This window comes from Artemia sp. Qi Xiang Cuo, chromosome 14, assembly GCF_049724085.1.
Source record: "Artemia sp. Qi Xiang Cuo chromosome 14, ASM4972408v1, whole genome shotgun sequence".
NCBI lineage: Eukaryota > Metazoa > Arthropoda > Branchiopoda > Anostraca > Artemiidae > Artemia > Artemia sp. Qi Xiang Cuo.
Window position 1 is genome coordinate 28,703,110 of NC_142807.1, and position 12,371 is coordinate 28,715,480.

A 12,371-nucleotide genomic window follows, 5' to 3' on the forward strand; every position below is an offset into this window, starting at 1 on the left:
AATGCAGTTGAAAGTTTTGGAAATTAGGTCTTTAAGGATGACAACCCATCCCCCCCCAAAAAAACCCTCCGGGCAAGGGTTGTATTTTATGCCCTTGGAGCATGTAAGGTTTTTATAGAAAGCGATGTTGTAAAAACATAAAAAAGGGATAATTCAATTGAAAATTGAAAGGGCTCGTGCCCTTTTAATAGTCGAAAATGATTGAAGGGCAACTAAACCCCCTCTCACGCCCATCATTTCCCCAAACACATGCAATCAAAATTTTGAGATATTCATTTTGTTCAACGTAGTCGAAAGTTCTGGAAATTATGTGTTTAAGGATGAGAAACCCCCCAGAGTCCCTAGGGCAAAGGTTGTAAGTTATGCCCTGGGGGCATATAAGGTTTTTAATGATAAAGCTGTCGTAAAAACTTCAAAAGGGGATCATTCAATTAGAAATTGAGAGGGCTAGTGCCCTTTTTAATAGTTAAAAGTTATTGGACGGTAACTAACTCCCCTTTTTCAGATACAATTTTCAGATAGCCATTATGTTCAACGTAGTAGAAAGTTCTGGAAATTAGGTCTTTGAGGATGACACCCCGCCCCCAGGCCTCAGGGCGAGGGTTGTAAGTTATCCCCTGGGAGCATATAAGGTTTTTATTGAAAGTGTTGTCGTAGAAACTTCAAAAGGGCTCATTTGATTGGAAATTCAAAGGGCTATTGCCTTTTTTAATAGTTGAAAGTGATTGGAGAAAGACTAACGCCCCTCTCACGCCCACCGTTTACCAGACACATTCAATCAAAATTTTGAGATAGCCATTTTGTTTAACGTAGTTGAAATTTCTGGAAATTAGGTCTTAGATGATAACAACCACCCTCACAGCCCTTAGGGTAAGGGTTGTAATTTATGCCCTGGGGGCATATAAGGTGTTTATAGGAAGTGTTGTCGTAGAAACTCAAAAAGGGCTCATTCAAAAGGAAATCGAAAGGCCTAGTGCCCTTTTCAATTGTCGAAAGTGATTGGAAGGCTTGACTTCTTTCCGGGTTGCAGCGGTAGCTAGCAACCTAGTAAGAGACGATCACGTCCAATGTTAAGAAATATAAAAACCCATAGTTCCTAAAAAAGGAGTCAGATCAAAACAAAAAGTACACCATTAGAACCGCCTTGTCCGAAACCCCTGTTTAGGAAACTTTCTGTCCCTTGGCTTGAACAGCAAGGGAAATATATTGGCTTGAAAATCAAGAAAATTGGCTTTAACCACGTTATTCCCCCCAAACGGGATATTTTTTTCTCTTTTCTTTTTTTTTTGTATCCAGAGATAGCTTGGCACTGGAACATCGTAGAGGGTTGTTCAATAGCTCATTTTAAAGGAAATTAATTGGGTTAAAAACCGTTTGTAACTAAAATAAATTATTTCTAAAAGAGATATAATAAAGATCGAACTCTTCCCTATACTAACTTGCATACGCAACTTCACTATAGTTAAGATTACAGTATTTATATTATACATCATTATAGATTATAAAAGATTCAAATGTTCGAAGATTATAGAGTTAAAAATTTTCCCACACCGGGAATCAAACCCGAGCCTGTTAAGTGAAAGTTAACAATCCTAGCCACTTGACCATATGGAACCATAAAGAAGTATGATTTAAGAGCCATATGCATATTATTATTTCACCGTACCAATTATAATAAGGCCAAAACAAAATCGTCGACTTGCAACCTTACTTTTGACACATTAGTTAAATCTTCATCAGGCTTAAAAATTTTTTTGCTAGTTTTACATGAAAGAACGAACCTTAGCCCATAGTAGCAGAAATAAGAATATCTAGGTTGAAGCGGTATCTAGCAACCTATTACATAATCTGGGTTTAAGTGGTAGCTAGCAACCTAGTAAGAAACGCCAAATTAAAAGATGATCATTAGAAGAACAAACAATTGCTTATATTGGACTTAGTTAACTGCCTGATTCTTTGAGGTTCGCTCTTACTATTCCAAAGAAGAAAAAGCCGTAGGCTTTTTCCTTTTTGTAATAATACATTAAAAGATAACCATATGTGACGTAATAAGTGAATGCAATATTTATACACGTTCATCTTTCGACAAGTATTGCATTAAACAACGAGCTATATCCGGGTTGCAGCGGTAGCTAGCAACCTAGTAAGAGACGATCACGTCCAATGTTAAGAAATATAAAAACCCATAGTTCCTAAAAAAGGAGTCAGATCAAATTCAAAAGTACACCATTAGAACCGCCTGGTCCGAAACCCCTGTATAGGAAACTTTCAGTCCCCTGGCTTGAAAAACAAGGGAAATATATTGGCTTGATCCGGGTTGCAGCATTAGGTAGCAACCTAGTAAGAGACGATCACGTCCAATGTTAAGAAATATAAAAACCCACAGTTCCTAAAAAAGAGTCAGATCAAAACAATAAGTACACCATTAGAACCGCCTTGACCGAAACCCCTGTATAGGAAACTTTCTGTCTCTTGGCTTGAACAGCAAGGGAAATATATTGGCTTGAAAATCAAGAGAAGTGGCAGCTATTACAACATTCTGCCTAAACGGGATATTTTTTCTTTTTTTTTCTCTCTTTTCTTTGTTTCCAGAGATAGCTTGGCACTGGAACATCGTAGAGGGTTGTTCAATAGCTCATTTTAAAGGAAATTAATTGGGTTAAAAATCTATAGTAACTAAAATTTTTCATTAAAAGACGATCCTGGAACCAAACTTTGGCTTAATCCATAGTGTACGAATCTTTATATTATAGTCCTATATATCCAAAGAAAAAAGAATGAGATCTTTTTATTTCAGTTTTTAGTTCATAGTCACTAAGACTATTATGTAAACTGCAAAAATATTTATGATGTGAAACCAATAATACTAATTTTTTAATTCAAGCTAGAAAAATACCTGAAAATTTAAAAATTAGTTTTGTTTTTTGTCTCCTGGAATCAAAGTTTTTTTGGCTTAACCCATAAAGTACGTATCTCTTTAGCGTTGTCCTGTATTACCAAAGAACAAAAATCATTTTTTTATTTAAGTTTTCAGTTCAGATTCGCTAAAGGTATTATGTAAACTGTAAAAATATTTATGGTGTCTAACAAATAATACTAATTTTTTAATTCAAGCCAGAAAAATACCTGAAAATTAAATACCTTATAAATACCTTAAAATTAATTTTGTTTTTTGTCTCCTGAAGCCAATGTTTTTTGCTTAACCCATATAGTACATATCTCTATAGAGTTTGTTCTGTATTTCCAAAAAAAAAAATCAATTTTGTTATTTCAGTTTTCAGTTTAGAATCAACCGTTTCTTACTATACAGCTCGTTACGAACTGTTTTGAAAAAGCGACTCGTCTCAATGCTCACGAAAACTCTAAAAAACGGAATTTTGATACCAATAGATACATCAAAAGAATTGAAATTTTATGCTGATTTGAAATGTATCCGGGTTGCAGCGGTAGCTAGCAACCTAGTAAGAGACGATCACGTCCAATGTTAAGAAATATAAAAACCCATAGCTCCTAAAAAAGGAGTCAGATCAAAACAAAAAGTACACCATTAGAACCGCCTTGTCCGAAACCTCTTTATAGGAAACTTTCTGTCCCTTGGCCTGAACAGCAAGGGAAATATATTGGCTTGAAAATCAAGAAAATTGACTTTAACCACATTATTCTCCCCAAACAGGATATTTTTTTCTCTTTTCTTTGTATCCAGAGATAGCTTGGCACTGGAACATCTTAGAAGGTTGTTCAATAGCTCATCCTAAAGAAAATTAATTGGGTTAAAAAGCTATAGTAACTAAAATAAATTATTTCTAAAAGAGAATAAATTTTTCCAATAAAAACTGTATTTTTGATGCAGTGACGTCATAATTACTATATAAGAAACGTCAAAACTGTAAATGGTCTCATTCATGAATACATAATGGTTAGATCAAAGCAAGCTACATGCAAGTTAAGAAATCAGTACTAAAAAATCAAGAAAAGTGGCAGCTACTACAACATTCTGCCTAAACGGGATATTTTTTTCTCTTTTCTTTGTTTCCAGAGATAGCTTGGCACTGGAACATCTTAGATAGTTGTTCAATAGCTCATTTTAAAGGAAATTAATTGGGTTAAAAATCTATAGTAACTAAAATAAATTATTTCTAAAAGAGAATAAATTTTTCCACCAAAAACTGCATTTTCGATGTCTTTTCACACTGCAGTCTTTCAAACATAATCGTATACCAGCGGTAAGATTTGAACCCACGCCTCCGAAGAGACTGGTGGCTAACACCAGTGCCTTGGACCACTCGGCCACGCTGCCTCTCATAAATAAATATATATGTGAATTTGGGTTGCAGCAGTAGCTAGCAACCTAGTAAGAGACGATCAGTCCAATGCTAAGAAATATAACAAAACTCCTAAAAATAGAGTCAGATCAAAACAAAAGTATATCATTAGAACTACCTTGTCTGAAACCCTACTAGATAAATAATGTTACAATAAAGAACGACCTCTTGCCTATACTAAATTTTATACGCCACTTAATTATAGTTGCAGCGGTAGCCAGCAATCTAGTAAGAGACGATCACGTCTAATGTTAAGAAATATAAAAATCCATAACCCCTAAATCTGGGTTGTCAATCCGGGTTGCATCCGGGTTGCTCGTCTGTTACTATTTCAAAGAAGAAAAAGCCGTAGGCTTTTTCCTGTTTGTTATCAGGGTTGCATCCGGGTTGCAGCGGTAGCTAGCATCCTAGTAAGAGAGGATCACGTCCAATGTTAAGAAATCTAAAAACCCATAGTTCCTAATAAGGAGTCACATCAAATTCAAAAGTACACCATTAGAACCGCCTTGTCCGAAACCCCTTGAAAGGAAACTTACCGCCCTTTGGCTTGAACAGTAAGGGAAATATATTGGCTTGAAAATCAAGAAAAGTGGCAGCTACAACAACATTCTGCCTAAACGGGAAATTTTTTTTTCTTTTTTCTTTTTTTCTTCTTTTCCAGAGATAGCTTGGCACTGGAACATCGTAGAGAGTTTTTCAATGGCTCATTTTAAAGGAAATTAATTGGGTTAAAAATCTATAGTAACTAAAATAAATTATTTCTAAAACAGGATAAATTTTTCCACCAAAAACTGCATTTCTGATGTCTTTTCACACTGCAGTCTTTCAAACATAATCGTATACCAGCGGTAAGATTTGAACCCACGCCTCCGAAGAGACTGGTGGCTAACACCAGTGCCTTAGACCACTCGGCCAGGCTGCCTTTCATAAATAATAATATATATGTGAATCTGGGTTGCAGCAGTAGCTAGCAACCTAGCAAGAGACGATCAGTCCAATGCTAAGAAATATAAAAACCCAAAACTCCTAAAAATACAGTCAGATCAAAACAAAAGTACATCATTAGAACTACCTTGTCTGAAACCCTACTAGATAAATAATGAATGTCACCATAGTTTTATATTAAAGCTATGAGACGGTAATAGAAAAACACGAAATTATATTGTTGTTTCTGAAGATATAGTAAAGATCGATGTGGGTAAAATGTATTATTTTTGTTGTTGTTCTTGTTTTTTAAACCAGGGCACTTTGCATCGAAGGAGTTGTCGTTAGAACTTTAAAAAAGGCTCATTCGATTGAAAATAGAAAGGGCTGATCTCCTTTTTAATAGTCGAAAGTGATTGGAGGGAAATAATCCCCCTGCCACGCCCACCCTCCCATTTGACTTTATGTTTAAAAACTAAATGTTGCCATAAGATTAATTCAAAATGCACTGTGTTAATGCTAATTCCCAATGAGGCATCTCAGCAGTATCCCAAGAACGACTGGGTGTATTATGTTCAAACTTTCGGGGCTGCTTCTGCTCTTAAAATTTAACCAAATCAAAATAGCGAACGTGTATCCAAGCTATCAAAGAAAGTAAACAGATTTTTTTGCGAATGGTATCAATTTTTTCATTTCAGGTCAACTAGAGGAGGTATGAAACTAAATTATAAACTATTATTTGTGTCCAAGTTTTTAAGAGGGTGTATGTTGTTAAAAATTGCTGAAAATTTTGTATCCAGCATACAAACAGCACGCCAAACTATAAATTCTTAAAAAAAACAAAAAGATTTAAAGTATTATTTTCTTTTTCCCTGAAAATACTATGTCAATATAAAACGAACAGAAATTAATTAAAAAAACTTTTTCCACAAAATAAGTTTTTCAAAGAAAAGTAAAGAACTCCATTAAACAAAAAATGAGCAAAAAATAAAATTCAATAATCTAACAAATCAGCATCTAAAAATAAATAAAACCCAAAAAGAACAGAAATTACAATGAATAACCGTTTCAAACTCAAAACGAGCAGAAATTAACAAAAGTTGGGCTCAAAACCCCTATGCCTTCCCAAGGCCAGAACATAATTTGCACTTTACTGAAAAAGTTATAAATGTTTTTACTTTTATAACTTTAATAAATCAAATAATATTAACATTTTGATTACTAAATATGAGTATATGTATATTAAACTGACAATGCACATTCATTTGATTTTTTTTCAGTAAAGTGCAAATTATGTTCTGGCCTTGAAAAGGCATAGGGGTTTTGAGCCCAACTTATGTTAATTTCTGCTCATTTTGAGTTTGACTCGGTTATTTATTGTAATTTCTGTTCGTTATGGGTTTCATTTATTTATCGATGCTGATTTGTTGTTGTTTCACGCTTGGTAGATTGTTTGATTTTGTTTTTGCTCATTTTTTATTTAATGGAGTTCTTTACTTTTCTTTGACAAACTTATTTTGTGGAAAAAGTTTTTTTAATTAATCCCATAAAACAACCAAACTATAACCCATAATTACCACAATGACTGTTGTGTTAGGTGCTACAATGATGTATAAAAAAAACTTCAAATTATTGATAAAATTAACAGTTTTGGTCAGTCACTTACTAAGCTGTAACAAAAGTGATTTCAACGGTTCAGCCTGATGAAAGCCGTGTTTCTTTTGGCTCTTTTTGCAATGATTAAATAAAAAAACAAATTTTTTTTAACTGAAAGTAAGGAGCGACATTAAAACTTTAAACGAACAGAAATTATTCCATATTAAAGGGGTTGTCCTCAACGCCTCGCTCTTTAGGCTAAAGTTTTTTTTGTTTTAAAAAGTAGAGTTGTGACAAAGATCAATTTTTAACATTTAGCTTGAAGAGTGAGGTGTTGAGGAAGGGACAGCTCCTTTCATATACGGAATAGCTTCTGTTCGTTTTAAGTTTTAATTCCGCTTCTTACTTTCAGTTAAACATTTTTATTTATTTAATAGGTAAAGATTCCACCTGGAAAACTTCTTGCGGACGATTCCGGGCAAAAAATTTTCCTTAGTGCACTTTCATTTGAAAAGGACTTTAATTTCTGATTGTTTTTAAAATCATGATGGAAATCCCATAATCCACAAAATTTTTTCATGAAAATATTTCCCTCCCTCCCCACCCCTAATTGAAAGTTGATCCCACAGAAAGATCCCCCTGGATATTTTTTCCCGTGTAAAACTCCCCCATGGAGAGTTTCTCCCGTGGAAAATCCCCCCACTACGGAAAGACACTATAGACAATTCCAAACCGGCAAACATTTCCCTCTGACGATTCTCTTTAACATCTCCACATTTAAATTGAGTCGGCAAAAAGAAAGTAAGACAAATAAAAATAATCTTGTTTACGAATTCTAGTAAATTCCCCCAGGGTAAAATTTCCCCTGGAAAGTTCATCCGTGGAAACTTCCCTCTCCACGTAAAATTCTTCCCGTTGAAAATTCCCCAGCAGAAACCTTCTCCCCACGAAAATTGCCTCTGTACTTTTCAATAACAAATACCCAGGGGCTGTGGGGGTCACTTTATCCACAAAGGGATGGTTACTGTACTTTTCTATTATGCTGAAAAAAATCAATATCTCAAAATTTTGAAAATTTTGTTCGGTTATGTTTAGGGGTAAAGGGGGATGGGAGGGTTGCTAGTTGCCCATCAATCTTTTTGATTACTTAAAAAAGGTAAAAACAAACACGCATCCGTGATTTTTCTTCTGGCAAAAAATACAAAGTTCCACATTTTTGCGGATGGGAGCCTGGAACTTCTACAACAGGGTTCTCGGATACGCTGAATTTTATTGTGTTATATAAAATGTTTGACTTTTTTCCCCCCTTTTTCAAAAATCAGGCAAATTTTCTCAGGCTTGTAGCTTTTAATGGGTAACACTAAACTTAGTGATTGTTATATTTTTGAAATCAGCATTATAGCCAATTCTTCTGATAGATCCATTGAAATCAAAATATAATTTCTTAGAGTTTCCGTCACTATTGAGCCACGTCACCCCTCACTAGACTTTGTTTCCACGAACTGTTTGAAAGTGGGAAAAAAGAAAATAAAACTACAAGGGAAGAACTTCAATCTTTGATAGTCAATGCTAGTGCGTTGAATCTGAAAATGTAAGTTCATAGTTTTTATCCAAAAGTACCTACAGTATGAGAAGAAAAAAAACAACCCCATTAATATGGTTAAATAATGAACTGAATAGTAATATTTTAACAGAAGTTGTTCCTTTCCAAAAAATAACCAAGATTGCTGAAACACTTGGCAGTTCTACGAACTATCGTTTCCCATCAAGACTTCATTGCGGTATGATGAAATTGATCAACAAAAAACACCCACAAAACAACATAATCAATGACGTTAACTGTAATTACATTGTTAGTATAAAAGACACTGAAACAAAGATGAAATCAACAGTTTCCAGCAGTCGTCCAAAATACATACACGACACAAACTGAAAATGATGAAAGCACTATTTCTTCTTGTCCTTTTTGCAATGATTGCTGCCACTTTCGGTAAGAGACAAGTTGGTTTTGTATTCGTTGTTTTCCTCTTTATTTATCAGGGCTTCATCTTGGCCTACTAGGTTTAAATAACCCTTTTTCGTATTATTTTGTGAACAAAAGCTGTCTCTTTACTGTAATAATGATTTAAGCAACAAAGGAAAATGCGTGGCTACTAGAATACATTTTTATTCTATAATTTTTGCCTTTGTTTTTCTAAATATTCAGTAGCGAATTTAGCCACTTGCAAATGGTGGTTTCAATAAGTAAGGTGTACAAAAAATGTGGTATTGTCTAAGACGTTTATTATCTTTTTTGCCAAGCCTGAATTTGGTGGCAAGAGGTTGTAAGGAAGGATTTAAGGGAAATTGGAACTTCTTTGCTGGGTCTAAACAGGGAAGCTTTTAACAGATGTGTATGGAAGAGCAGCATACGCAGTTGTGTTGGTCTCAGGCAGTTTGGTGACTCATCATGTTGTTAGTAGTAGCTGCAGTAGTGGTAGTCAAGGCCGTATCCAGGATTTTTTTGAAGGGATTCCGCAAAAAGGTCTTTTTTTGGGGGGAGGGGTTACAAAAAATAACCCTCAAAAACGCATATGAAATTAGTCTGTATTCATTTTTGTTACGTTTTTATGAGTCGGAGAACATTTCAGGAAGGGGAAAAGGGATTTCAAACCCCCTACCTACCCCCTGAATACGTACTTGGTAATTGTGGTAAAACGGTAATTATAATATACAGATTTGATATCTTGAAAGAAGAAAACTAATAGCTTCTTATTAGCTCAAAATTTCTTTCTTTTCTTCAAAATCAATTTGAAAATGAAAAATAGGGAATCTGAAAGGAACCCTCTGGTTTATATTATTTAAAAACCTCACTAGCTGGCCGAATTGTTTTCTTTTTGAAGCAGCACGCATATAAATGAGTACTCTCAAAATTTAGGTTTTGTAACTTGTAACTCACCGTGAGCAATTAAAACTGAAATTTATTTTTATTGTAAGGTTCATTAATTCTTAAGATAAAAAAAAACTGAACATTATAAAAATTGTATGTTTTGTATGAATACAAATTTGTATGAACATTATAAATTGTAAACTATATTTGGTGTTATATTTTTTGTTTTGTGAACCTGATGATGATAGGCACAGGTTCCGTCGAAATTATCGTTTGAACAAAATCAAAACCTGAAATCCATAGCTTAGGTAAGTTTATTACCATCTACTACTATTAATGATAGTTTAAATTTTAGCTGAAACTCAGGAAGCTCCCATTGAAAACGGCGCCCCCTTAGAAAATGCCCCTAATGAAGGAGATGAAGATGCTGCAGCCCGTTATAGAAGTAAGTTTTAAACCAAGGCTTATTTAATTTTTTAATAAGACCAACTTCTGATCATTATACATAATATTAAATTGGAAATTGTGGTTCTAAATTTGGCTAATTTTTAAAGAAAAAAGCCCCAGTAAGGACATGAATAGTGATAAAGGTCAGAAAATATTTGAAAATGCATTTTTCACCGAGTTTGGTAAAAACAGAGATATTAAGACCCTTCAGGGCCATTGCTTTTACTTAGGGCGTCCAATCAACGTTTTAGTTCTTGGGAAAGACAGTTTGTCTGAGAAACAAAAATTCAAAATTTCTAATTATTGGATCATGTTATGAACAGGGCTCCGATCACAAGATTCTGTTTGCTGGTGAGGTAAGAAAATAAAGAATCTCCTGCTTAAAACAAACAGATAAAGATCCGTTTAAAATCGATTAGTATTTTTCCAAGAGGATGTTCAGTGTTTATAAGCTCCATGATGACTTTCTCGAACTTTCTCTGAATCACCTTCGATGTGGTGACCTCTTTAAATAGAGACTAAAAAAATATGGGTGTCCTGAAGGTTTTATTTTATAGTCTCGTTAGGGATTGTCTGACATCTGTTAAACTTTGTTATGTGATCATATAGTCGTATTTACCATTTTCCGTATTTTCTCTGAACTACTGTTCGAATACAACAAGTATCTTCTCCCTCCTTTACAGGCAATTGATCAGCCTTGTGGACAATTACTTTTCTTGCGATTAATCAAATACTACTTTTCTCCTTGATGGTTCATAAATAGGGTTCATCTTGTCAAATAGAATTTATTCCCGTAAAAGAAAAATAGGTTGCTAAAAGGCATGTTGTCTCGTTAATAACAAAAATATTCATTTAAGTGCTTCTTTGTAATGTCAACAAATTTTTATTTTCAATGATTTATTTTTATATTGTCAGACCCAAATGTAGCCCCTCTCCATGTTGTAACTTCAAGCATAGCTGAAAGGAGAGGCTCTAAAATGTAATAAGCGAGATGCGTTTCACTATCAATAATGGAGTTGCATCTGTTTTAGGTTATGGTGGCTATCGTCGTCCATATGGAGACTACGGAGGCTATGGCGGATATGGCAGGAAGAGGCGGAACGGTAACAAATTTTAAAATAATTATAGTTTATTATTTGTTCTTAGCACCCCCCTCCACAGTCGACAGTGTGAAGGGCTAGTTTTATTACAGAAGTAGTGAAAAAAATATATACTCAATAATAGTGATAATTTAACCTAATTAAACCCCTTATAAAAAACCCAAAAAGCAGAAACAGCTTGCGGTTTTACGAACTATCTTTTTCCAAGACTAAAAAGAATAAAAATGATGAAAGCAGCATCTTTTTTTTGTTCTATTTGCAATGATTGCTGCCACCTTTGGTAAGAGAATCAGTTGATTTACCTTTCACTGTCTTATGAATATTTATTGTTGTTTCATTTCAAACAAGGTTTTACCTTGTTACAGACGCAAAAAGGCTTGTCGGCTCAGTGGCGTCATTTCATTCTGAGCTAAGGGGGGGGGGGGCTAAGCAACCTCTGTGGGCTCCTAAACTGTATGGATCACAGTTGTTGAAGATCAATATTTCTTCACAGTGGTTAGCACAGGTCTCTCCCAAAATCGACTAATAATAGCAAGAAGCAATCTAAAAGTGTTTAATGAATACAGAGAGCCTTCAGTCGCTGTTGATCTTAAATAGATTTTAATCAGGCCTAGTTAAGAAAAGAATCTCTCATTACTAGCCATTGTGATAGACAGAGTAATGAAGATTTGCATATTACCTTCAGACAATCGCGAATTTCAAAGAAATCTTTTGGCTTATTGGCTAATGAGTCTATATATTTTCTCACGAGATCCATTTGCAAGGCAATCAGAGGTGTGTCAATAAAAAATTTTTTTTAGTTGCTGCTACACTAGCTAGTCGGCTAGTATTGATATAGTGCAGCAAATCAACATCTATCGCTGAGATTGACTCTAACAGTGGAACAGCATTCATGAAGCAGCTTTCGAACTTGGAGCACTATCTATCGGTCACGAGAAAATAATCCCTTCTTAAAACATTTTTAGTTGATTCTTTCACTTCAGCAAGATTGTTTCTTCCCAAAGTCCACATTGTTACAAAATCACATGAAAAGGAAGCTACTTTCTGGGCATGCTTTGGTCTTTTAGACGAAGAATCAGAATTCTGAGAATTTTGCACCAGTTCTTCACTAAG

The 12,371-nt window shown here is 34.5% G+C and overlaps 1 protein-coding gene and 1 long non-coding RNA gene across 3 annotated transcripts in view; one reads left to right on the plus strand and one right to left on the minus strand.

Moving 5' to 3' along the window:
• LOC148944341 (uncharacterized) overlaps positions 1-12,371 on the minus strand; it is a 337,879-nt gene that overhangs the window by 258,950 nt on the left and 66,558 nt on the right. The window lies entirely within an intron of this gene.
• Positions 8,745-12,371, plus strand: part of LOC148944346 (uncharacterized) — a 574,325-nt gene continuing 570,698 nt past the window's right edge. The window contains exons 1-3 of one of the 2 annotated variants that reach the window (XM_089100775.1): positions 8,745-8,832; positions 10,067-10,156; positions 11,190-11,261. In XM_089100775.1, the coding sequence (XP_088956901.1) occupies positions 8,778-8,832; positions 10,067-10,156; positions 11,190-11,261 (217 nt within the window). In that variant the 5' untranslated portion in view covers positions 8,745-8,777. The remainder of the gene's footprint in view (positions 8,833-10,066; positions 10,157-11,189; positions 11,262-12,371) is intronic. The other variant, XM_089100774.1, reaches the window with a different exon arrangement.